Genomic DNA, 26,917 nt, shown 5'->3' with positions numbered 1-26,917 from the left:
AATAAACCTATCAATGAATATATTCATGAGTATTTATATAAATATATATGTATATTTTTAAACTCTGTGAAAGCAAGTGTTTTCTTTCAGCACAAAATACATTTGAAACTCAGGACAGCCATTGAAATGGTAGGTATAAGACAATGAAATAGTTGAGACCACAAAAAAAAATGCTTTGGGTAAAAGACTACAAAGTAATGTGTTTAATTTTTTTGTTCTTGTGTTTATTTATTCTCAGAACATGCCAGTAGAGAAAATAAGGGAAGTTGTCATCCCTTACATTGTTTAGATGAGCCTACAAGTACAGAAATTTTAAGGGATGAAATGTCCAAGGGCAAATTATACTATATGTTAGCCTTCTCAAAGTATGGGAAGTTTGTGTGGAAATAATCATCTAGTCTCATACAGACTAATGTAGACTGAAGAAAGAGGCAGAGGCTCATCGAAGGTGGTTAACTAGATTAATAACAATAGTCACTATTGAAAGTATTTCCACCAAATTTTTGAATAACTAGATTTTATTCTTCTGAGGCACAAGGCTTATAGGTTAAAATTTGCTCTGTGCTCTTGTTATTTAACCAGACAACAAAACTGTATTAAATTCTGGGATGTGTGATAAAAACCTATGTCTATTCTTTTAGTTAAATTTTTGCAAAATGAGCCATTTCTTCTTTGCTGTAAGATATTTTTACTACAGGCAATGTCTTGCTGTTTAAGAAGGTTTCCTAATATCAGAGTTAAACCATTTGTTTTGTTTACATGTTCCAGGTTAAATGTTTCCTTGTGTACAAAGAAAAAGTTAAAATATGTTTGACTTTAGACATTGAGTCTATGTAATCAATGGTGATAATAGAACTCAGAGTGGTGTGATATGTTTGTTGATTCAATTATCTATTTTGTACCTTTTAAGAAATAAATTGCCCCAGTGTGCAAATTGGGAGAATTTTATTCCACTGCCATACATTATGCTCACTTATAAAGCCAATAGAAGGCTTTAAGTTCTCTAGGTAATACCTAACCTGTTATTTCCTACAATCCAGTAGCCCAAAAACATTTACGTAATTTCAAAAAATGCCTACATTCTAGAGAGTAATGTCAGCTCTACACAAATTTGACTCATAAATAATGCTCAAAAATACCCTATTGCATCATCAAAATGGATTTCATTTCCACATGCATGTTGTACTAAATAATTCAAATCATGAAGTTCTTACTTTCTAGGAACTTAAACATTATTGCCAGCCAACTAAAGAGTAGAGGAAGGATTATCTTTTTTAAATTACTATACTTATTGCAAATTCAAAGTAAAAACTTACCTTTTTATTAACTAGGAGTGGAACTAGATAGACAGAAGTCTGGAGGAGTCTCTGAGGTATCTCTGGTGTTGGAACTAGCCCAGGGAAGCTCAGTATCTATTCAAGACCCAGGGGCACAGGTACAAGAGAGAATATTCATCAGACATAGAGCAGGGCTCCTCTGCTGGATGACCCCCCAGGGACCCCTTTCAGATGCTTCCTGGAGCACAACTCCATTCCCCAAAGATTGAGAGGCCTGGTCCCAAAACAGTGTTTTTCAACTTTTTCTCACAATAAGAAATTAACGTGTATTATAGTCCACTAGACATACATATTTAATGCATAACAAAATTTTCATGAAAAAATGCTTATTACTTATGATGTACTTTGATACTTTCAGTCCCATTCTATCACATTCTTTTTCTGTGACAGTCAAGACATACTGAAATGATTTTAGCAACCCCTGACATATCATTTATTTAAACTATCAGAAACAGTTTCCACAAAGTAGCTATGCAATGTTCTCCCTATTTTATTTTCTTTTTTATTTCACTTATCAAAAAATATTAGTTGGGGCATACTAAACTAATTTTGCATCCCACTACTGTGTCTCAAAACTGTTTTAGAATATTTGTGAGATAATTTGTCATTTACTGAGCACCTAGGATGTGGTAGGCACTGTTGTAGCACTGCAGATAAAATGGGATATCATAGAAGGATACAAAGATGGCCATGTTAGAAACAGCATTCTCCACTCCTTAAACAAAATAAGGTAATATGTCCAGCTGCCATTCATGAAGTATTTCAACTATTATTCATGCATAGTCAGAAAACAGAAATCCCACCAAGCTAGGGATTTAACCTCTTCTCTCAATTCTTGTGACTTCATAATACATACTAAGAAAAATGGGATTAAAGAGGCATTTGGGGTTTTTTTAAAACAAAAACTTCATTATTTGAGTAATCTGAAAAAAATTCAAGCATATTTAAATTACTTTCAGCAGTTTTCAGAGTTATTCTATGTTAGCAAAGTAAACAACATGATCAGTCACAGGATTTTTTTTTCTTTTTGTAACTTCATTATTACCACAAGACTGACCTCCTCCATGTCGTCATAACTATGGGGAGGTCATTCCCCAGATTTAAGCTGGATCCCTTCCCCACCCCAGCAGCTGGTCCTATTGTGGGAGGACAGCGTCTCCTCAGACATTGCCATTGCTCCCTTCTGTCTTCCCTACCTTCTGTGTACTTTAGTTTTGGGACCAGCTACTAGTCACTAAGTCTTCCTTTCTATTGGAAAGAAGGAATATTAGGGATTTATAGTGGAGTCCAAAGCACAAAGATGGAGGTTGATTTGTTTTTATAAATGCATATTACCATGCTCTGTTACTAAGACATGAAAATATTAATCATGTCTTATTGGAAGATCTAGACTTCTCTTAAGTTACCTTCTGATTTATTATTATTCAAAATCAGTCCTTTAAATATAGAGATCCCCATTTCAATGAGATTGAAAAACATTTATTAGACCACTAGACCATCCTAAGTTCTGTTATCTCTAGAGCATTTATTTTCTTGTTTTCAATTGTCTTATTTTTTACATTGCTGGGGATTGAACCCAGGGTGTAGTGTGCCAGACAAGTGCTCTAATACAGAGATATACCCATTAGAAGCACTTATTTCTATTAATGACTACAATTGACCATTGGTAAGTGTAAAGTACACTTACTAGAGCAAATGATAAAGGTCAAGTGTGAAGAATACTTTGTATATGACTCAGTTCTTACATTTTGGGTTATGGGTAAAAATAAAAATCAGCATTTGGGCATAAACCAATATGTATTCAAAGTTGAAGATATATAGATCAAGCTAGTATAATAACATTTCTTATATACTATATTGATCTGCTTGGTATGAACTTCATGCCCTTTTTTTGCACACATACAAAGTCATGTGTAACAGTATTTAAGAGTAAGCCGTATAACAGTTTAGCACAGTATAAATAATGACTTTCTCAAAGAATGTTAATGCAGGAAGAAGAAATAAATTTAAAGAGGCACATGTTGCCTTAGTTTTGAAGAGCAAGTCTAAAACCAAAGCAAATAAAACATCTTAAGAATTAATATTAGGAAAATTCCTTTAAAAGCTTCTGATGCTATTTCTGTAAAGACACACATAGACAAATATACATATATGTATAAAAACTGTAAATCTGTGTAGATTATTGTTTATATTCAGAAATCTACCCCCACTGGGCAAAGTACCACTGCTTCCTCATCAGACTAGACACCTCAATCACTGGGGGTCTAGGCATGTGACCCCAATAACAACTAAGTTTATTTGGGTGACTTTTTATTCTTCTCTCCTACTATTTAAAAGCAACAGACTCCTTCCTTGAATCATAATTATGGATACTTCTCTGTTGCAAATTAAGGATAATAAAGAATAGTAACTTCTAAGGAAAACTCATCTACAAAGCCTTGCCATGTATATGCTAGAGTATTTAGAAAATGAAAGTGCCAGTTTATGGTGACTGGTGTGAAATAATCATTATTTCTAATTAAAGGACTAAATTGTTCCAGAATCCCAGCCACCTTTTGATTATTAACTGCTAAACATTTAATGGATAATTTACTTTTTAGAAAATTCTTAGCCACTATTTCTTTCATTAGATTAAGCACAAAACATGTTGGCTGGATGGGGAAAAAAAAAACTGTCTTAACACAACACTTTCCCCATATGCTTCAACATACCATAAGGTTTTTATGCAGAACTATGAAATAGGTTCACCAGATAGTGCCTATTTAAGATTAAGTGGTTCAAGAGTAAACAATCTCCAACTTCCCCTCCAGCTATAAAAATTCATCCAAATTCTTGTTCCTTTTTGAATGACCTTGAGCAATAATGAATAACTAAGAATTCAGAGTATATTGGGGTCAACTTCTCCCACTGTAAGGGAATTTTTAACTCAGACTACCTGAGAGCCTTCTGAACTAATTTGTCATCTTCCACCCATGACCTTCCCATTGTGCCTTATCTCCTGAAATTGGACCAACACACTATAAAGTCAGTTTTCACCTTCTCCACATACCTACACACAGAGCATCAAATTATCTAATTTCCAGAAATTGAGTGCAGGTTTTATGACCTTACTAGATATTCAACCAACAAGTATTTTTTTGAATGTCAGCCATGTGTCAGAGATTGTGTGGAGGCTTGAAATTAAAAAGGAAAATAAGAAATGATTCTTCCCTTGAATGGTTTAGAAAATGGCCTCAGATTTCTTCACTGTTGTCACAAAGCAACAAGTTTAACTGTGAGCAGAGGGAGCTGGGATTTGGGAAGGCCACACACCTTCTCAGTCATTTCTTTGTTTTGGGGAAACACAAGACTGACTCTTCATTACCTTCCATCCATATTATCTATATTTTTTAAAGTTATTCTGCTTCTACTAAGAACCCCTTTTTAATCTCCTTTTCATTTCTCAAGTCCCTGATCAAATATTATCACTTATGTAGTTTTGAGACATCTTTAGTTTATAATGTCCCCTTGTTCTATACACCTGTTATAGCTCTTAGCATATTGCATTGTAGTTACACTAGCTAATATGTGGAAAGCACTTTCAAATTTCCTAATTTATAATAAAATGTTCAATATATATTAGGAAGGAAAAAGGAAATTTTCTATATTGCTTTGCCTAAACTGAGTTCCTGGAGGAAATGGCAAGTTTTTAAAAATTCGTATCACCATTCTATCCTATTGTATAGCAGAGTGTAACTATTTGTTGAATTGATTTGTTGAAAATTAAAATAAAAAATACATCTTGATTCATGTATTACCTTTAATACACTTGTTATCCACTACCATCTTGTTGATAAGACAAAAATATACTATACTTTTTAGTTGTAATTCCTCAAGAATATTCAGATGGAGAGATTTTAAAATATGTTATCCCCAAATGACTCCTTCCTTGAATCATAAATATGGATACTTCTCTGTTGCAAATTAAGGATAATAAAGAATAGTAACCTCTAAGGAAAACTTTCATCTACAAAGCCTTGCAATGTGTATGCTACAGTATTTTGAAAATGAGCTCTGCCTATGGTGAGAGGAATGGTGATCTCTGCATTTAAGTATGCCATTATTTAGCAGGTAGGAAAAATTGTCACTGATAGTGATTACTAGTAAATAAGACTTTACTAGCTCATTTAAAAAGATGGTTTCCAAATGCAAATAATGCACAGTACTTGTACATGGAAATAACAGTAAGATTGAAAAAGCAATGAAATATTTAAGATGTTGATTGTTTTGTAAAAAATATGAATTAATATTTAAAGAATTGTATATCATATGCCAACTTCAGCATTTGGGATGTCCTCTTACCCTAATCTTTGTGAACATAGTCATTATTTCATGATAATATTTCATAAATATTTATACTTTTTCAAGGAGTTTTTTTTTACCTCATTCTTCAAATAAAACACTGAGAGCTTAAAAAAAGAAAAAGTAGATTATGACAAATGAGGAAAATTACAAATCCTTGTTATGGAGATACTCTGTGAAGTGACTCAGATATACTGATTTTTACTTCTGTTAAACACAGCACCACTACTAAGGTCATCACTGCTAATGACTACCACTGTCAGCAATAATTAGAAGAATAACTCCTTATATTTATATAGATTTTTACACCTTACAGACTTTTCACTTATTTTTTATTCTCACAACAATAATGCCAATGATAGAATATTTTCTAAGGAAAAAAATCCAGTGGTAGCAAAGAATATGTACATAGATGTTCATCCCCATGTTAAATATAATGATGCAAAGTTGAAATATAAATGCCAAGCTTTATCAGAATGTCTTAATAAATATAGTCAGTTCATTTACTACACAGTGAACAGTATAATTACAAAATTAATACATCAAAAAGTAGAAAAATTGTGTTATTCTAGAGGGTAAAAAAATGAAGAATATAAAATTATATGGATACTAATATTACAACTAAGGAAACACTTCTGTGTATTTGGATCTGGCTTCGATGGTAATATGGTCAAATATAAAAGTAAAATGTTCCAGTTATTTTAGTTTTTCAGTGACACTGGTATTGTTCATTATACCATATACGTGTTTATTACTGTAAAATAAAATTAAAAGCATATGCTTATAATAACAAAATATTTGTTAAACATATGATTACAGTTAATAATGCATCTTTTTAGGGGAGACTTTTTACCAAAAAATGATTGTAGGTTCCTTTTCAGTAGAATGTGGGCTTTTCTTTCCCAACTCCACCAACCCTTGAGCATTTGATCACTTGGGGTGATTTCAAAGAACACTGGTGCCTGGCTGTATCCTAAGAGATGAATTTTTCAGTGGATTTGGGTTTAAGCACAGGTATTGGATTGTTTAGGTGTGTTGTTTTTTTTTAATTCTCTGTCTATAATTCTATTGTAGCTTGGGTTGAAAATCACTAATACAATCTTAAGAAATTGTCTGAATTTTCATCTTTAGAATAAGACTTTCAAGAACAAGAATGCTATTTGGATGCTAATTAGACTGATCTAATTTAAGGAATTTTAAAAACAAAGTATCTTTATACTATCAGAATGGCAAGATCAGTAATCATCTTATTCATTGTTAAAAATAATATAAAATAGAATATTGGTGAGAGATGAGCACTATCCTACACTGTTTGTAGAAATGTAAACTGAGTGTATTGATCAATTTCACTGAAGGGCTTAACAATATGTCTTCAAAGCTTTTAAAATATGGAAATATTTCTGTCCTTGCTATTCCACATTTAAGAATCTATCATTAGAAAATAATAGGACAAAATGGCAAAGATATATTAATAAAAATGTTTATCATAATTTTGCCTATAATAGTAAAAAAATGGAAGCAATCAAAACATTCATGAGTGGGTTGATTAAATTGTGTATAGATCAATAAATGGCACTAGTAAAATGATTCTGTAGCTCTATGTGAGTTAACATGGGAAGATGGTCACAGTATGTGGATAAATGAAAAAGTTATAGCATTATAGCATGATACTAATTTATTTAAATATATATATATACACACACATGCACACACGCGCACGCGCACACACACACACACACACACAGAGGCAGGGAAAATCCTGAAAGCTATATAACTAAAATATCAATAGTCATTGTTTCCATAAGTGTTTTTATATTCTGCTTTATACTTTTTCATACATTCTAGGTTTGTGGAGGGTTTGGGGTTTTTTCATTAAAACTAAGTACTAGTTTTACAAATAAAAATGGAAATTTTAAAAAATGAAAAATATATATCTTCAAAAGTGAAGCTTTGCACTTTTATTTCCCCAGTTGAATAAACTACAAAAGACTCTCCCATCTTCACCCTAATTGTGAAAAACAAGCTATTTGATATTCAACAAGTTATTTTTTAAAATGCCACACTTTTTTAACATGTTTATTTTTCCAAGTAGATTAAGTCCCAGTAAGAGATATAAAATCATCTCTGATACAGTTAATCTAGTTACAATCAATGAAGATGCCATGTAACAAATAAATTGAAATGTATCTTAATATCCAAAATTACTAACAGGGTTTCTTTCTTTCTTTTGCATTTTAGGCAGTTCAGGCCCATCATCCTCCATAGCCATAGCTGGCACCAATCACCCCGCCATCACAAAGACAACATCTGTTCTTCAAGATGGCGTCATCGTCACCACCGCAGCTGGAAACCCACTGCAGAGTCAGCTGCCCATTGGGAGTGATTTTCCTTTTGTTGGCCAGGAGCACGCACTTCATTTTCCACCCAACAGCACTTCAAACAACCATCTTCCACACCCCTTGAACCCCAGCCTCCTCAGTTCTCTACCTATCTCTTTGCCAGTGAATCAACAGCATCTCCTAAACCAGAATCTATTAAATATCCTCCAGCCTTCAGCAGGAGAAGGCAAGTCTGAGATCAACCTCCACCCTTTAGGTTTTCTCAACCCGAATGTAAACGCTGCTTTAGCTTTTCTCTCCGGTGACATGGATGGGCAGGTATTACAGCCTGTTCACTTTCAGCTCTTAGCTGCTCTGCTTCAGAACCAAGCCCAAGCAGCTGCCATGCTTCCCCTGCCATCTCTCAATCTGACCATCTCAGATCTTTTGCAACAGCAAAATACCCCTTTACCCTCATTAACACAGATGACAGCCCCACCAGACCATTTGCCAAGCAATCAGTCAGACAACAGCCGAGCTGAGACCCTTTTAACCAGCCCCCTGGGGAACCCTTTACCAAGCTTTGCAGGCAGTGACACTACTTTTAACCCCCTGTTCCTCCCAGCTGTCACTGGGGCCTCAGGATTAATGGCCTTGAATCCCCAGCTGTTGGGAGGTGTTCTGAACTCGGCATCGGCCAACACCGCTAATCATCCAGAGGTTTCCATAGCAACCTCCTCCCAGGCAACCACTACCACAACCACTACATCATCAGCAGTGGCAGCACTGACTGTCTCAACACTTGGTGGGACAGCAGTGGTGTCAATGGCCGAAACATTGCTGAATATATCTAATAATGCTGGGAATACACCTGGTCCAGCTAAACTCAACAGTAACTCTGTGGTGCCACAGCTACTTAACCCTCTACTGGGGACAGGTCTGCTTGGTAAGTTAAATTTTTTCACAAATTTTTTAAAAAGAAACGTTTTTCTAATTCTATTTTCTCCTTTTTAAAAACTCCATTTTGTCACACTATTTTTTAAAATGTTTTTGTTATGTCACAGCTTAAGGAACTAAATATAACAACACCCCACATGACCATAGTTATACAAACATGAGAATGACTTTTTCCTTTTCCCTTGTTCTAGCAATACTAAATATTATTTTAGTCTGCTTTCTCTTCTAATTCTGATGCCACCTAAACCTAACCTACCCATCATTCTCTTAAGCCAAGTAGCATCTTATTTTTCAAATAATAAAGCACAGGTACATCTTAAAAATAATTTTTATTTCAATTTTAGTTGGTGTGGCATCACAGGGTTAGTATGAGCAGCTGCACAGTGGCTGGAAACAGCTTGAGGAAGTGTTTTCCAGGTGAACCCTAAATAAACAAATCTAAACACTTGTCCAGCAAAACATAAACAAGGCATAAAAACACTGAAAGCTAAAGTCTGTCCAAGTTCAAGGAACAATCCCTCTAGCTGTTGCTAGATTTCCTCAGAATTATTCTTTTTAGATGTTTGTGGCTTAAAAACAAAGTCTTTCTTATGCATTGTCCTCTCTCAAAGAGTTAGAAAATGATGTTAAGCGTATTTAACTCTTGAATGCAGGTAACTATAATGTAAAACATAGGGATGGTGTCCATAAAGTCCAGAAGCATATGCAAATACACATGATGTGGTCAAGGCCATGTTCAGTGTGTAAAAAAAAATAAGTTTATGTTTCTAGATATTACGGACATCTTTAATAATAATAATTAGTTTTATCTGGCATAAATCATTGTAATTAAAAAATCTAAGTAGCATCACAAATCTACATATTTCAAGTTATAGGGGAATTTCTATGAAATTGTCCTCAAAATAATTTCAGTACTTTCAAAACAATTTTGAATATAAATTTAGTTATTAAATAATGCTAATTAATTATATGATAGTTATCTTAAAGATTATGATAATGAATTATTTTGTTTTGTTAGTTTTCCTTACAATTTTAATTTTAGGTGACCCACCTTATACTCCAAAACAAAATGCATTTATCTAAACTAAATCTCTAATTTTATTTGGTGGTCTTTATTTACGATTATGGCTTAATAATGAAAGTTTATAAACAAGGCCTGATCAGACCCACTCATTTAAGTTATCTGATCAAGTATGTATGATTACTAAAATATTTTAGGACTAATTTCTACCTTTAATTGTAGACATTCTCATAAAAAGAGAGCCAAGAAATCACATAACATTGACACTCAATATATAAGGATTAGTTAATGAATAGAGCAACTTCTAAGTAAGTAATCTTTGCATGATATAAAATCCAAAAACTAATTATGCAAGATAAAACTAAATAATAAAGCTACCCTTTCTTTACCACTTAGTAAGACTTTGAGAAGAAAAAAAAAAGAAATGAAATGAATAAATGAATTACCCATTAAGTTCAGCTTCTAGTTTTGTTTTAGGAATTCTCAGGTACAAAGACAGGCATAGGATCTCTGAAGGATCACATTGACTTGTATTTATGTTTTTCAAACTGTAGGTGATATGTCATCAATAAACAATACTTTGAATAACCATCAACTGACTCATCTACAGTCGCTGTTAAACAACAATCAGATGTTTCCTCCAAATCAGCAACAACAGCAACTCCTCCATGGGTACCAGAATCTCCAGGCCTTCCAAGGACAGTCCACTGTTCCTTGCCCGGCTAACAATAACCCCATGGCTTGTCTGTTTCAGAACTTCCAGGTACTCACCTTCCACTTTTGTAGAAACCAATGTCTGGGTTTGTTTAAATATTTACTTTGGGGGAAAGAGTGAAAAAAGTAGATTTTATACCTTTTTATATCTATTTACTGTTATTTCTCAATATTGAGTATTATTCAATAGGCCAGTCCTTTGTACAAAGGTAATTTTGTTTTATGTAGTAGTCTTTTTTGAAACTCCGAATGTCACTCTCTTAAACGCTTTTGTCTTTCTCATTGCACTCTTGATTAGGACCCTCATCCTTATTAATATACCCACTGACCTCACTTCTCCAGGCTCAGCTTTCAGCCCTGATCCTGGGCTTCTGCCATATAGTCTTTTATTTCTATGAAGTAAATTAATCCCTGATAGATTAAGGGGTCTGATGGAAGAAGTACCACTAAATAAATATAAGAAGAAAATATTTAAGATTTTAAATATATATATATATACACACACACACACACACACACACACACACACATACACACATTTGTGTGTGTGTGTGTATGAGAGAGAGAGAGAGAGAAAGAGAAAGAGACAGAGAAGGTTCTGTAAGCAAAACAAAAAACCAAAAAGTCAAAAGAAAAAGAAGTAACAGAGCTGACTATATAAAACTTTTAAATCTCTGTACAATATCAAGGATATTCTGAACAAAATTAGACAACCAACTGGTAGAAAGATATTTATATAATATATACCAAATCATTGACACCTGTAATATAGAAAGAACTCCTATGAATCAAGAACAAAAAAGGATAATTGATTAGAAAAATGAACAATACATATAGATAATTCATAGAAAGTGAAATATAATTTATTAATAAAATACAAAAATAATAATCAAAGTTATACAAATTAAAATGCTGTGTCCATCAAAATGATGTATCTATTTCTGACAAGAGTATGACGGAATTGATTTCTCACTCTTTTGTTAGTCTGTTTGAAAGCAGGAGGGTAATTTGGCAGTATATAAAGTTTTTAAATACACATATCTCTGTGCCCAGAAGTTCAACTTTTATGTTTCCATTTAAGAGAAATCTTCAAATGTGAACAAAATGGTGCATACCAGAATTTTCATTACATGAATTAAGTATCCATCAGCAGGAAAATAGTTAAATGTGTTATAGTATATCCATCTACCTAGTAACTTAAAAGATTAACTAGACTTAAACAATCCAATATGGAAAAAATCTGTAAGACTAAAGACTTCAATACTGCTCTATTGCCAAAACAGTACTACAGTAAAATTACATTCATTTTGAAAAAAAAGGAAGGAAGGAAGGGGGAAAGAAACTAGGTTTCCTTTATAATTCACCTACACAATTTAACATATTAAAAAGTCTGCAAGGGCTGGGGATGTGACTCAGTGATAGAGTACTTGCTTAGCATGCATGAAGTCCTAGGTTCAATTCCCACCCCCCAAAAAATAAATAAAGTGTCTGCAAGGAGTGCTCCAGCACTGGTTACTTCTGAAAAAGGAATGGAATAGGAGTGGAGTAGGTATTTGGGGTGCAGAACAGTGATGTAGAAAGCTTTTATCTCTTTTGACAATAATAAAACATTCACATGTATCTTGTATAATAAAATAATTCAGAAAGGAGGAAGAAGTGTTCAACCATGTCACCAAAAAAAGCAAGCAAAATAAAGCCTGAAGATAATTCACTAGACTTAGCTATTAGTACTTAACCAGTGAGTTGGTAGAATGTAGTTTTGGTAGAGTAATGGGAGCAGGAACCAGATTGCCATAGATGGAATGGTGAATGGAATATTAGGTGTGTATTATGCCAGGCCCAGTGGCTTACACCTGTAATCCCAGGTTCTTGGGCGGCTGAGGCAGGAGGATCACAGGTTCAAAACAAGGGTGAAGTGCTAAGCAAGGGTGAAGTGCTAAGCAATTCAGTGAGACCCTGTTTAAATAAAACACAAAATAGGGTTGGTGATGTTGCTCAGTGGTTGAGTGCCCCTGAGTTCAATCCCTAGTACCAAAAAAAAAAAAAAAAAGGAGTGTAGATTACATTTTCAAAACCTTAACTATGCAGAACATAAGAGAAATAGGGAATACTCCATGGGGAAACTTCAAATAGAACACAATTTTAAAATATGGAAGCCATGCACATGATTATATGCCAAAGGAGAGAGCCACAAAAGTGAGAGACTGAGCATGAAGAGAAGGAATAACAAATGAGGCAAGATACCTGAGGGAGAGGGCTTAGCATCCAAAGCCTTAATGGAGAGCTTACCCACAGAGCACAGAAGGAGCCCCTCTTATCCTGGGAAGTAGGACAAGACAGAGGACAGGTATAGTTGCTGAGAAATGTGTGCTGTCACAGAGCAGGGAGTATCAGAGGTATAAGAGAATATGAGAACTCTTATCTGGTGGGCTGCATGCTCTAAGTAAGGTCATTCACTAAGAATAATGCAGGAGATGGCATAGCCACCAGCCTGAAGAAGTAGAGGAAAATTTGAATAGTTGTGGAGAGTAAGAATGATATCTAATGAGAAGATCACAGGATTGAAGGGCAGCAATGGCCCATAGTGGAGGTTGAAAGCCATAAATTCCTATCCACAAGGTATCCAGCACCCTCAGTGTAGATATAAGTAAAAGAAGCAGTTGAAATGATCCAAGATTGAGATTTTTATCTGGTAAGTATAGACAAGAGGATAATAGCAAGAGAGTAGTTGATGTGTTGTTGTATCCAAGGTTGTATTTTAGTTAGGAAGGCCATAAAAGCAGAAAGGGAGTGATCATTTCAGGGTAGGGGAGATCCAAAGTATCAAGGGTCTGGAGGAGCAATTTTCAGATAGATGTTAATGAGATTAAAATAACCTTGAGGACTTTGTCAAACTGTACTCGTCCTTCCTGTTCTAAAATTCTAATGTACTCCTCTATAGGCATTCTCTCCCTTCACTCTCCCCAATTCAGAATCATTTCTGCAGTAAGCCATGGTCACATTGACAGCGTGGGGATATCTCTTAGCCAACAGCTTGATGAGGTTGAGGAGTTAGCATTATTAGCCCATCTGAAATCTTCAAAATATAGTGTCATATCATCAAAATATTTTATCATTAAGGAAGGAGTCTATTCATTTTCTTTATTTTATTATAGATTGCATTTCACTTAGTTAAATAGAATCATCAGTGAGTTAAAAATCAGTGAGCTAAAATTTTCAAAATCTGGTTCTTTTGGTTTGGTTACCTGTGACTTGTTACCCAAGCTGCAAAGACCTTTAACCTCACAAAGTAAGTGGGTCATCATCTGAAAACATCTAGTGTCAACCACCTCAGGCTTAATTTTTCTAGAGAACATTAAAAAAGAAAGAAAATGTGTTAAGTGATTTTTAACCAAAGAAACAGTACTCAAACATGAACAAGATGTAAGCTTTTCTATGTGGGGTGACTTTTTCTTTTAATTTTGAGTCTTGTTTATTATATTTCCTTTCTTTATGGTCTGCTTATCTTTTTTATTTTTTATTTTTTTATTTATTTTTTAGTTGTAGATGGACACAACATGTTTATTTACTTCTTTTTCATGTGATGCTGAGGATAGAACCCAGTGCCTCACACATGCTAGGCAGGCACTATACCATCTGAGCTACAACCCCAGCCCAAGATCTGCTCATCTTTTGATAAGCTTAAAATTATGGCCTTTCTCCTCAAGGCCTTTAAATTTTTCCTCTCTCTCTCTCTCTCTCTCTCTCTCTCTCTCTCTCTCTCTCTCTCTCTCTCTCTCCACCTCTCACTGCTTCCTGTCCATTTCTTTAAGGTAAGAATGCAAGAAGATGCAGCTCTCCTAAACAAAAGAATAAGCACTCAGCCGGGGCTTACGGCACTTCCTGAGAATCCAAACACTACACTTCCACCTTTCCCAGATACACCTTGTGAGCTGCAACCAAGGATCGACCCAGCTCTTGGTCAGCAGGTGAAGGATGGACTCGTCATGGGTGGCCAAGGTGATGCTTCTGTAGATGCCATTTACAAAGCAGTCGTTGATGCAGCCAGCAAAGGAATGCAAGTTGTCATCACCACTGCCGTCAACAGTACCACTCAGATCAGCCCTATTCCAGCTCTGAGTGCCATGAGTGCCTTCACTGCCTCAATTGGTGACCCACTAAACCTGTCCAGTGCTGTCAGTGCGGTCATTCATGGGCGGAACATGGGAGGTGTTGATCATGATGGCAGGCTGAGGAATGCAAGAGGGGCTCGGCTGCCCAAGAATCTAGACCATGGCAAAAACTCAAATGAAGGAGATGGGTTTGAGTATTTCAAGTCAGCTAGTTGTCACACATCCAAAAAACAGTGGGATGGGGAGCAAAGCCCCAGAGGAGAGAGAAACAGGTGGAAATATGAGGAATTTTTAGATCATCCAGGCCATATCCATAGTAGTCCTTGTCATGAAAGGCCCAACAATGTCTCTACACTGCCATTTTTGCCTGGGGAGCAGCACCCAATACTGTTACCACCAAGAAACTGTCAAGGGGATAAAATTTTGGAGGAAAATTTCAGGTATAATAACTATAAAAGAACTATGATGAGTTTTAAGGAGAGACTAGAGAACACTGTGGAAAGATGTGCGCACATTAATGGGAACAGACCTCGACAGAGTCGGGGATTTGGAGAGCTGCTAAGCACTGCAAAGCAAGACCTAGTCCTAGAGGAGCAGTCTCCGAGTTCCTCAAATAGTTTAGAAAGTTCTCTAGTCAAAGACTACATCCATTACAATGGAGACTTTAATGCCAAAAGCATTAATGGGTGTGTGCCTAGCCCTTCAGACGCTAAAAGCATCAGTAGTGAAGATGACCTAAGGAATCCAGACTCCCCCTCTTCAAATGAGTTGATACATTATAGACCAAGGACGTTCAACGTTGGCGACTTGGTCTGGGGCCAATTCAAAGGACTGACTTCTTGGCCTGGAAAATTAGTAAGAGAAGACGACGTTCACAATTCATGTCAGCAAAGCCCAGAGGAAGGGAAGGTATACCAATCTTTATCCATTGTCAAATACTAACCTTTGTTCAGATATCAATTATTGTTTTTTGTTATCATCACTTTGGATTCTTTGGATTTGAATTTAAGATTCTTCATGACTCATTGAGGTCTCACAAGCTTCTGGAGCATAAAATGAAGAGGGGATGGTTATAGTCACCAAAATGTCATATCAACAAGGGGTGAGTTATGAAGTATTTATAGATCCCCTTAGGCTTAGAGTGGATCTAGCCCAAGAATGAGATTTCCAGAATTTTGTCAACTCTGCCTTCCTTCCCTGTGTTTACCTATTTCTTTATTTCATAATCAGAGGAGGAAGGCAAGTGTCAATCACTGGGAAAAAAAATGTGGTTAACTGGGGGAGGGTCTCTGAATATGGCAGAGGTAGGGGTTCTACTAGGCAACAGGAAGGTGAGGGAACAATGTCTCCTGCATGTGCTTACATGTGACACATAGGACTCAGCAAGGGTAAAAACTGGGTGGAGTTGCAGCAAGAAGCAGCAGGTAATGTCTGTGAGTTCAGAATGGTGTCTCCTTTCAGGAAAAGTTCTGGGCCTTTGTAACATATGGAAATGTTTAACCTCACAATCTGGTTCTACTTAACAGAATCTGATCACATATATTAAATGAAAACTCTCCATGAAACTACCATTCAATTTAGAAGAAATTAGTAGGAGTTTTCTGGTCTTTTCCCCTTTTACAAATGGTAAAATTGGCCCACTAGGCAAGAAATATGTGGAATGTTTAAAGCAGAAAAATTTATATTTGACCAGAAGGAAATAATTATACCCATTCTCCTCATATGATGAAAAAACATAATTTTTTATCTTCTTAGGTAATAAAAATTACTCTTACAGGTATATATTATTCTGTTAAAGAGTATATTACATGAAGCTATTTTAATTCTGCCCAAACTTTCACTGGAACTTAGGTTTAATGGCAGGAAACCAAAAGCATTTCTGCCAGCACAATAAAGGATTGTCTTTCTCCAAAGAACCAGGAGGTCCTTAAACCCTTACTTGTAATGCCTAATATATACTTGTCAAGATACACTCTGGGAATAATGTTTCTAGGTTTGATAAGAAAATGAATTCCATCCTCCTATTCTCAAAACATTTTATTCTCTGTACTTTCTGAGACCAGACAAGCATTCCTTGGGTTGATAAACCCAAATATTTTTGACAGTTTATTTAAGAAATAATTAGAAACAGCAAAAAATAGACTTTTATGATATAAATGGAACTGTTACAAATACAAGATGTAGTCAATGAACTGTTTTTCCATTTCTGTGCAAATGAACCAAGCCTCTTCATGTGCCATTTTATAAGAAGCTGAACTAGAAAAGAGATTATGGCCCTCCTTCCCAGAAAACATCCTTCCTGTCCTAAGTGCCTTGTCTAAAAATATTTTTTTTTTTTGCCCTAGATGGAACAAAGGCATGTATTTTTAATACATTTCACATTGAACAATGATCCAAAGTCATTTTTTTGATTAATCTGTTCTAAAATCCTGAGGATGAGTTATTCACTGATGTTAAAATTTCTTTTTTAAAAAATCATGTTTTAAGAGTACAAGAAGTTATTTTGCCTCACCTAAATAAGCAACTAGTTTGTATTCACTATAAAGAAATAGTAACTCTTTCTGGAAATCCAGATTCTTCTTCTTTATTTTAGGCAATAAATTCTTAAGAACAGCATGACATTGTTTTTGAAAATTAAATTATTCAAATATTCCTCCTCCCATTGACTAACATTGTAATTTTGCATTCTCAGGTTAAAACCTTGGTATCAAGATACATTAAAAGCATTTTAGTAATTCAGAAAACCTAATTTAAAGCACACATTTTAAGATGAAAAACTGAAAACATATAATAAAATATTAGTGATAGCACATGAAATATTTATCATCAAAAAGCAAGATATAGCAGCCTTAAAAGCTCTCGGGCACTCAGCATTTTTAACAACCTCTAGTCTTTTCAGGATCCATCTCACTTTTGCACATAAAAAAGCAAACCACTACTTCACAACATTCTTTTTTATCCTTTGGTCCACAAAACAAAGGAAAGACTTCCTCAGGCTTTATTTAATGATGCCCAGGGAACACATTGGTGCTAGTTTATAATACCAGAAAAAAAAATAAATTTCAACAGGCCTGACTAACTGCAAGCCAGGTATCCTTTACTTGATGTATTAGTGACCCTGGTTCATCAAGAAAAGATTAAACTATTTCTGTGTAATACCAAAGCATGATTTATTTGAAAAAAGGTCTGTGGTAAAACATCATTTTTAATTTGCCCTCTTATCCAAGTGAATCAGTTATGATGGAAATTTTATTTGCATAGAATTCCTTAATGCTCAGCAATGTTAGATAAATAAAGCCTTGTACATTAATAACTAGGCTTCTACTTTTTAAAAGGTAAGCAGTGCTTTAAGTTCCCTTCTGTATACTAAAATGCCTGACATTTTAATAAAGTCTACAGAGAATGAGAGAGACTAATTCCATAAACAACTTATTTATTATAGTAAAACCTTATTAATTCCATCTTGCTGATGTGAAAAGTTGGCTCATTTCCCCTAGTGTTTATCTTTGAAGTTTTGAAAAGTATAGGTTTGCCAAACATTTTAAATAAACCTTCTTAGCCTCTTAGCTTTATACTATCTCTGTGTCCACCAAAGTAAATTAATCTAAGATCCTGTCAGATCCCACCAGATAAAAAATCTATGTTAACTCAAGTTTTAAAATAGATTTATTATCCCTCCTTCCATTCCATAGCCTGTCATTTATATTTTCAGTTATACCCTTCTTCTCAGCAAACTACCTCAAATTCTTTCTGGAAGCAGGCAAAGAAGAGAAAACAACAATTAATTAACATGATCACAGATTACTATTTGAAAGTGAGCTGGATCCTCTCTAGTTTTCATGTTGCATGAGTGGTCTTTGGTCTAGGTGAAGCCAAGGGTATAGTTGGAGTACTGGTATCTTCCAAGACCTGAGATAGCCACCTTGTCTTTAAGTTCATAATTAGCAGACTCTTTGTTTGTTAGAAAAAAAATGGCTTAGTCAGTTTATGACTTTGGAAAGGCATTTTTAAGCTTTGGTGGGTTAATATATATAACAGAATGATAATGCATTAGAAATGTTCTACGGTTTCTGAGATGATTTCCTAAGCATCACACACTGCATGAACATAGTCTAGAGGGAACTTGTGTTGATAGAGCAGTGTGGTAGAAAGAGGCATGGACTTGGGCATTCTGAAGTGAGCTTAATCCAAACTCTGTCAGTTAAGTGACCCTGTGTAGAGTTATTACTCTCCCAAGGAGCTGCAACCTCCTTACCTCTCAAGTGGGAATATTAATTCTTACCCAGAATGCTATCTTTTAAGAATTAGATAAGATACCACAGCTAGATTGTCTAAGCAAACAAAAGTGGCTCAATAAAAATTAGACTCTTTATCCCTATTTTCTACGTCAGACAATATATTAATTTGGAAGCCACAGTGATGGGAATGAAGTAGTTGACCTCAGTTATTGTTGAAATTGTTCAAGACTATTTTATGAACTTTGGCATATCATGTACAAATTGGCATCTGATTGTAAGTTAGTATTAGCTGTTAATTTCAAGCAAGAGTTCTACCTAGAAGCATTTTAAAGTACTCAGTTTGTTGAGTGAACTTGAAAGTTCCTCTTCCCTCAGTGTTTCCAAAAAATATCAACTCAGACTTTCTTTCCCTACCTTCCTACCTTCCCTGCATATACAGACACCAATATCAATTAGTAGAAATGGTGGTTAACAGTCTATGAAAAGTTGGGCTGAATCACGTGTGTACTCCTGTTCTAATACTGAAGCTATACAACAGCACTAGAGGGTGTTGGGTGCCTCGTATTGTACTGTTTAGGAAGTGGCATCTCCTTACTAATGTTTTTCCCTTAGTTATCAGTTTGTAATAAAGTGTGTTATAGGATATAGTTATATTTGTTCTAAGTATACCTGTGCAAGTTTCTCTCTGAACCATGAACCTTTATCATTTATGGTTTAGTCGCCAAAAATAGGACCTCAGTGCTATGCTCTAATACACAGTCGTGTCCAGAGAGCTCTGCTTCCAGATCTTGGCATGGTGTTAGGGAATTCTTGGAAAGGAAAGTGGCTACCCTGGCATTTCACACATATGCCATGTTGGGTGAAGATTCTTAAGCCTAAGCAACTATGGGAGGAAATGGAAATCTTTATGTACTTATTATTTCAGTAATTATTTTAAAATAAAAAAATGCTCATTTTCTAAAACATATTTCATAACTGTCATCGGCCACTTTTGATCTTACATGAACTAGCCTGAAAGGGTTGCCTCTCATGTAATAATAATCAAAACATGAAATTCTTGGATATTTTTCAGCATAGATCATTGATTTCACTCTTTTTGAACATTTTCACATTGGTTTTCATGTTTCATTGTTCTTACAGCTGATGTGTATTCTGACCTGAGCCAAACCTAAGAAAGAATTTATTATCAGAGTGGTACCAAATTGTCTCTTTTCAATGGAATGTCTTTTCTTGGACATGTAGAGAGATACTTCTAATTTCCAGGAAAATGTCTATAAAAGGCATAGTGGGGCAGGCACCCCATTCTTAGAATCACACTTGGGCTTTTTTTTTTTTTTCACATGGTTGTATTTGGCAGGTATCAATTAAAAATAGCTCTCTGAATATCAGGCACTCAAAATTGACAAAATTCATTATTGTTAAAACTCATAATCAAATTTACTTGGGAGCAAGACACTTTCAGTACGCAAATTCAGCATCATACCTTTGACAGTGTGGTGCATAAGCAAATATGGCTTCCCTCAGAGATTGGGCCTAGAGACCCACCCAGGGTGATGTGCCCTCCTTCAGAGTTTAAAAGTTTTACTTAGAAGAACATTCTTTCTGTGACTGATTCTCAGTGTTAACTAATTTTTTTCCCCTTGGTAATACAATACTCTATTGAGAGTGTTCTTTGTTTATTCACTTTGCCTTATTCTTAAACTAAAACTGTTAGAAACTAGTCCTTTTTCTTTTTACCCAATCAAGGTCCATAATATTTAGGTTGCATTTCAGCTGCTAGTGTGACAGGGAAAATCAGTGCTCCGTCAGCACCAGAGTCTCCTTGGAAAGGAAACAAAATAGTTTTTGGGAAGTAATAAGGTGTAAAATTCAGGCCAACAAAGCCACTTCCTGATCAAAATTTGAAAGATAACAAGAATGAAGCACCAAGTAACATCAAGAAATGCGACTATTGGGGAAAAAAGACTAAAGTGAGCAAAAAGCTTGAGTAAGACTGTAAACCCTACTGTAGTGAATTGTAGAATATAGTGAACATTTTTCATCCTGAGCAAGATTAAACAGGAGTGGGAGGCCTGTCTCCCTTCACACAGGTAACTGAGATCTAGCGCAGGGTTCACAAGCCTGACAGCACAATTTTCACATAGATAGCAGTAAATGGAATCTGAAGTCTGAGGCATACGCATGTGACATGAACTTTTAAACACTGTTTTCTTAGAAATGGAGTTTATCCAAAACACATAATTCTGTTTATGTATTGTGGACTGACATGAGATCTGCTATCACATTTAGAGCACTTACTTTCCTCCTGTAATATAGTTCTGTAGCATTAAAAACACTGTTATCAAATGCAAAAAGGAGCCGGAGTGGTGGCACACACCTGTAATCCCAGTGGCTTGTGAGGCTGAGGCAAGAGGATCATGAGTTCAAAGACAGCCTCAACAACTTAGCAAGGGCCTAGGCAACTCACCGAGACCCTATCTCTAAATAAAATTTTTTTTAAAAGGGCTGAGGATGTTGCTCAGTGCTTAAGAGCCCCTAGATTCAATCCCCAGTACCCACCACCACCCCCCACAAAAAAAAAAAAAAAAAAAAAAAACACGCGTACACACACACACACACACACACACACAGAGGAAAGGAAGTACCGGATGTCTCAGATAGTACCACTGCCCAAAATTGTCATAGTGTGGATCTGGTTAGTTCATTTAAAAATGAAAAATCCTAAAAATTAGGATTCATTTAAGGGGCTTCTCCATGAACACTATCACTGTTCATTTTGCTGTAATGAGGTTTATCCTTTCTGTGGAATCAACTTTTTTACATAAGTTACATATTATTTATTATCAATTCACATTATTTAAAAAATGTTGAAATACTTCACTGAAGTTAGCAGGATTTTTTTCAGTTTAAAGATGTTATTTTTGAGATACACACTATCATTTTAAATATTTACTATTAAATAAATGTTTGATAATAATGAACTTGATAAATGCTTCCTATTTGTTGATTCAGATCTTTGTTTCCCAGAATTCAGCTAAAGTTGCATTTTTTAAATTTATTTTTTAGTTGTAGTTGGACATAATACCTCTATTTTATTTATTTATTTTTATGTGGTGCTGAGGATTGAACCCAGGGCCTCACATAAGGCAAGTGCTCTACTGCTGAGCCACAACCCCAGCCCTAACATTGCATTTTGCCTATCCTATTGTTTACCTTAATTTTTTTTCTTTCAATTAATTTACTAATTTATTTATTCATTTAATAAATATTTGTTTGCCATCTATGTACTAAACACTATTCAGACCACTTTTAAATTTAAATATCTACTTTTAACCTAAGTTATCATATATGTGAAATCATAGGCATGATGTTATTTGTATTTTTCTAACATAAATTTACATAAATATATAACTATTAAAATATTTGAAGATTTGTTCATATTCCACCTAAAATAATTTCGTATGTCACCAAGGCGAAGTACTTAGGGAAAAGCTGCTTTGGTATTTATGTATGTATGTATGTATTAAATTTTCTTTTAGTTTTAGAAGGACACAATACCTTTATTTTGTTTATTTAATTTTTTTACATGATGCTGGGGATCGAACCCAGTGCTTCACGTGTCCTAGGCAAGTGTTATACCACTGAGTCACAACCCCAGCCCATTGGTATTTATAAAGTACGTCCATGTTCACAGTTTTAGATCTTCTCACTGACCCATAATGATGTGCATGATTATCCCCACTTGACCAAAGGAAGAACTGAAAACCAGAGAAGTAGCATTCCTAAGACACAAATCATGGACAGTTAAGGCAGACTCCAAACTCTGGTCTTCTAACTCTGAGCTTGTACTTTTTTCATTATACCATTGCCCCAACATTTGTAGAGATAGAGTGGGGAATGAAGACCAAAGGCGGAGCTGGAGGTCAGCTGTCTGGCCTATTGTGAAATCTGTCATGCAGCTTGTGCTCCATCCACTGACCTTTATGTGATGGCTTTGCCCCAGCACTAAGTATTAGTAAAGAAATCACAGAGTGGTATTATCAGGATTAAAGCCTGCAGGGAATTTTGACCTCATCTCTAGTTAACTGGGTCTATTCAAAAGTGATCTAGGATCATTGATCCAAGCTTTTCTAATATGTACTTTATACTTCATTTTAGAGTCGTGGTGGGTCTTTCTGAAAGGTTCCTATTTCCTTTTGTCATCAACTTTAAGTTACTTCTGAGATATATTACATGCTACTGTGCTGACCCCAAACCAAAATTAAATTTCCAAATGTTATTAGTGTGTACCTTCTGAACTAAATAAGCAACAAGAGAGATTCAGTCTTGTTCAGAAAAGCTCTCAATCTTCTACTAAACAATAGTGTCTGAGTATGACACTATGTCATGTGTGTTTCTAACACCTCTGCACATACTCCAAGACTATATATGGAAGAATTATTATATTTAAAGACTTAAAATGAGAGAAAGAAGAGTTTTTAAAAATAGTCAACGTGTATATTTAAACATGAGGTAGTATGTGACCTATAAATGCATCTAAATTACAAGTATCTTTTTCTAATTCTTAAATAGCACATGTGTAAAGAGATCTATCATTATGACCATTAATACTAGCATCATTATTGTCAGGATGAGACTGTGGGCAGATTATGACTAAAGAGAAATATAAAAAGTCCTCTCCCAATTTCTCACTAAAATAGGAATGAAATCATTTATGAAACTCTTCTAACTTATAAATGTATAAGAACCCAAGATTATAATTATAGGTAAAGGTATTACTTGCTTCTTCAATATAGGTTTTAGAAGAATACTTTTGTATGTTTAACCTTTTCTAATGTTATACTTATGTATTTGATTTCCAGGTGCTTTTTTTGATTTACAAGTTAACTGAGTGATTAATAAGGGAATGTTCATTATATCATTAAACATGATTTCCATTTGATAAGAAATTGGATTTATTTTGTTCTCTGATACCATTTTGGGGGGAGTATCTTCAAAGAATTTCTTAAATATTGTTCAAGCATATAAATACTTCCCCCAGAAATCACACAGAGTCTTCATATATATTTCATGATACAGATATATAATTCTGAAAGAAATAAAATAAACATTTTCCTCTGGATATGTATGATCTTGTCATAGCAGAAATGCACAGTGGTGTGTATCTTATTTATATTTAGTTTAAGATAGCACTGCCATTACCTCTTTTGAGGTCATTTAATCCTTTATAAATAATGTAGTTCATTATGACAGTGCCTTAGTGTCTTGAGGTAGATATAAATGGAGAAACTATAATAGAAATTAGTTTTGAAAAAAAATCACTGGAAAATTGTGCAAGCATAAAAAATTTGAAGATTGAGCAAGTTATCACCTAAATTTCTGTAAAACTGTAACTTGATTTAAATAGTTATGTTTTTTAGTGTGCATGTATGTTTTTTGTGTGTAACTTTATATAATTTATATACATAAAATGGTTGTATATTTCAATATATATTAGAGTTAGTCTGATGGAAAGAGGTTGAACCCTTTGGAGTAAGCTGAGTTTTAACTCTGGTCATGCTACTTAAACTTATGGGTCTCATCTGCAAAATAAAAATAATATTAGTTTGCAGTATTATCATATTAAATGATAAAACAGTGCCTTTTACATAAAAATGCACAAGAAATGTTTTCACTGTCCCTTATTTCTTTAATTAAAAATAAAAATTGACGACTTTACAAAAATAGTTTTACCTAACAGTTTTTTAAAATTCAGATCAATAGGGCAAGTTTTCATTGCTGTGTCTTTGTTTCTGCGGCCTCAATCCATTTTGAGATCTGTCATTACAATAGCTTGTATCTAATAGGACTTTTTGTTACAGGAGAGCTTTCTTTCACCTAAAAGAAGTTTATTTAAAAATAAGTAGAATTAGTTTTTGATACATAAATGTAATGTGCACAGCATCTTTTATATTCCCTTCACATGACTGAATATAGGATAGAAACTCCTTTCTAATGTGAAGTGTAAAATATAAAAATGTAAAAATATATTGGGGAACTTTTATTTTATTTTGTTAAACAATAAATGGATACATTCAACTTACTTAAGCTTCTCTAGTCATCCAATAGGACATGTTTCTTTAAGCAAAGTGTTATGGGAACACAGTCCTGTCTTTTTCTAGCGCACAATGGATGGGTACCCCCAATGAACATGTATGTATAAGATATTTGTATTCATCAGGAAAAAGTACAAAAATATAAAAAGGAAACCATTCCCATTATTTGACTGTTTTTCTTTTCATTGACCAATTAGAAATGTTGGTACTCAGACACGATAATGGAAACATTTTGTTAATCTAATAATAATTTCCTTGCTTATTAGTGTTTATTTTCTTAACCATGAGGCATTTTAATGAACTCTGAATTTTCATGTAAAGTGGGTTGTGATGAGGAGGACAAACTGTTATAAGAGACCGCTTGAAGCTGTGTTTACACAGCAAGCAATAGTGTTTCTATAGAGGCTGATTTTTTTTTAAAAGATCAAAAAAAATAGCAAAGTTTTTAAAATGTATTTTTAAAAATTCATTAGTCACATACAGGTTTTCCTATGGTTTTTTTTTTTTTTTTTTTTTTTTTGGAGGGAGGTATGGCTTCAAGAACCATGAACCAGCGGGGCCTGGTGGCATGCTCCTGCAATCCCAGGGGCTCAGGAGGCTGAGGCAGGAGGATTGTAAGTTCAAAGCCAGTCTCTACAAAAGCGAGGTGCTAAGCAACTCAGTGAGACCCTGTCTCTAAATAAAACACAAAATAGGGCTGGGGATGTGGCTCAATGGTCGAGTGTCCCTGAGTTCAATTTCCAAGACCAAAAAAGAACCATATTCCAGATCAATGGGGGCATATAGCAAAGGCTGCATACAAACCCCCAGCCACTTTCTGTTGGCCACACTCTGCTGAGGTAGTAGACTTCACACAGATTGGCACTGATACCACAGGACAGGAGCGGGGTCATGCCCATTCAGTATTAGCAACACCCTCTTCCCACCTCAGCCTGGACTGTGGGTTGCCTATGGCCCTGCTGGTTCTGTGGCTTCTCAGAGCCTAAGCAATCCAGATAATAGCTGCTCCATGCCAGAATGTGCTCAATATGATGTCACATTTTAATGCTCACTTCAAGTCTAGCAAGAAGGTAAGTGTTATTGTTCTCATCTTAAAGAGGAGGAAAAAGACTCAAATTCTGACCTGTTGTCTCCAAAGGCCACCCTCTTCCCTAACCATAGCTCTTGTATTCCCTTTAGTGAATACTAATGCTCAAGTGACTGAACATCAGGAAGTGTGAAAGTGAATCAGAATTTTTTATTTGTACGATTTTGTGAATTGGAGGTTATTTAAATTCCAGGTTTTCTTCCCCAAACATTATTTTCAAAATGTTGACAATTTCAAAGCCAAACAGTCTTTCATTTCCATTGAGACTGCAGCTTAGAGCCATAGAATCAATCTCTAGTTGAACAAGGACAAAAAAATTGACAGGGCAGTGAAGGTTAAGGCTCCCCTCCCCCAGTGCAGCACCTGCTTGTACAACAAGAAAATAAAAACTGTGTTGAATGATTGCAGGTCTGGGTAATGTGGTTTGGTGTTCATACCTTCACTCAGGTGGAGCCGGAGAAGTTGAAGACACTAACAGAAGGTTTAGAAGCCTACAGCCGAGCCCGGAAAAGAAACAGAAAGTAAGCACTTTTGTTTCCGCAATTTGTTTTTCAAGGATATGATTTACTGATTTTTCTTTAAGGAAAAATGAAATCTCACTGATCCGGTCCATGTTGTAACCTGTGTAAGTGCAGTTTAATAGCTATCACCAGAGAGGACCATTTTAGACAGGCCAAATTAACCATTCCAAAAATTA

At 35.0% G+C, this 26,917-nt stretch overlaps 1 protein-coding gene across 8 annotated transcripts in view; it reads left to right on the top strand.

Annotated features, from left to right (window-relative positions):
* Positions 1-26,917, top strand: part of Mbd5 (methyl-CpG binding domain protein 5) — a 409,185-nt gene that overhangs the window by 370,859 nt on the left and 11,409 nt on the right. For 5 of the 8 annotated variants that reach the window (XM_071619187.1, XM_071619186.1, XM_071619185.1 and 2 more), the window contains exons 13-16: positions 7,917-8,942; positions 10,529-10,737; positions 14,501-15,709; positions 26,629-26,741. In XM_071619187.1, coding sequence (XP_071475288.1) covers positions 7,917-8,942; positions 10,529-10,737; positions 14,501-15,709; positions 26,629-26,741 — 2,557 coding nt within the window. Of the gene's footprint in view, positions 1-7,916; positions 8,943-10,528; positions 10,738-14,500; positions 15,710-15,810; positions 15,903-26,628; positions 26,742-26,917 lie in introns of those variants that run through there. The other 3 variants (XM_071619189.1, XM_071619190.1, XM_027938016.2) reach the window with 3 other exon arrangements.

Source organism: Marmota flaviventris, chromosome 11, assembly GCF_047511675.1.
Source record: "Marmota flaviventris isolate mMarFla1 chromosome 11, mMarFla1.hap1, whole genome shotgun sequence".
Taxonomy (NCBI): domain Eukaryota; kingdom Metazoa; phylum Chordata; class Mammalia; order Rodentia; family Sciuridae; genus Marmota; species Marmota flaviventris.
Note: the sequence above shows the minus strand (reverse complement) of the source record. Positions and strands in the feature narration are given on the sequence as shown.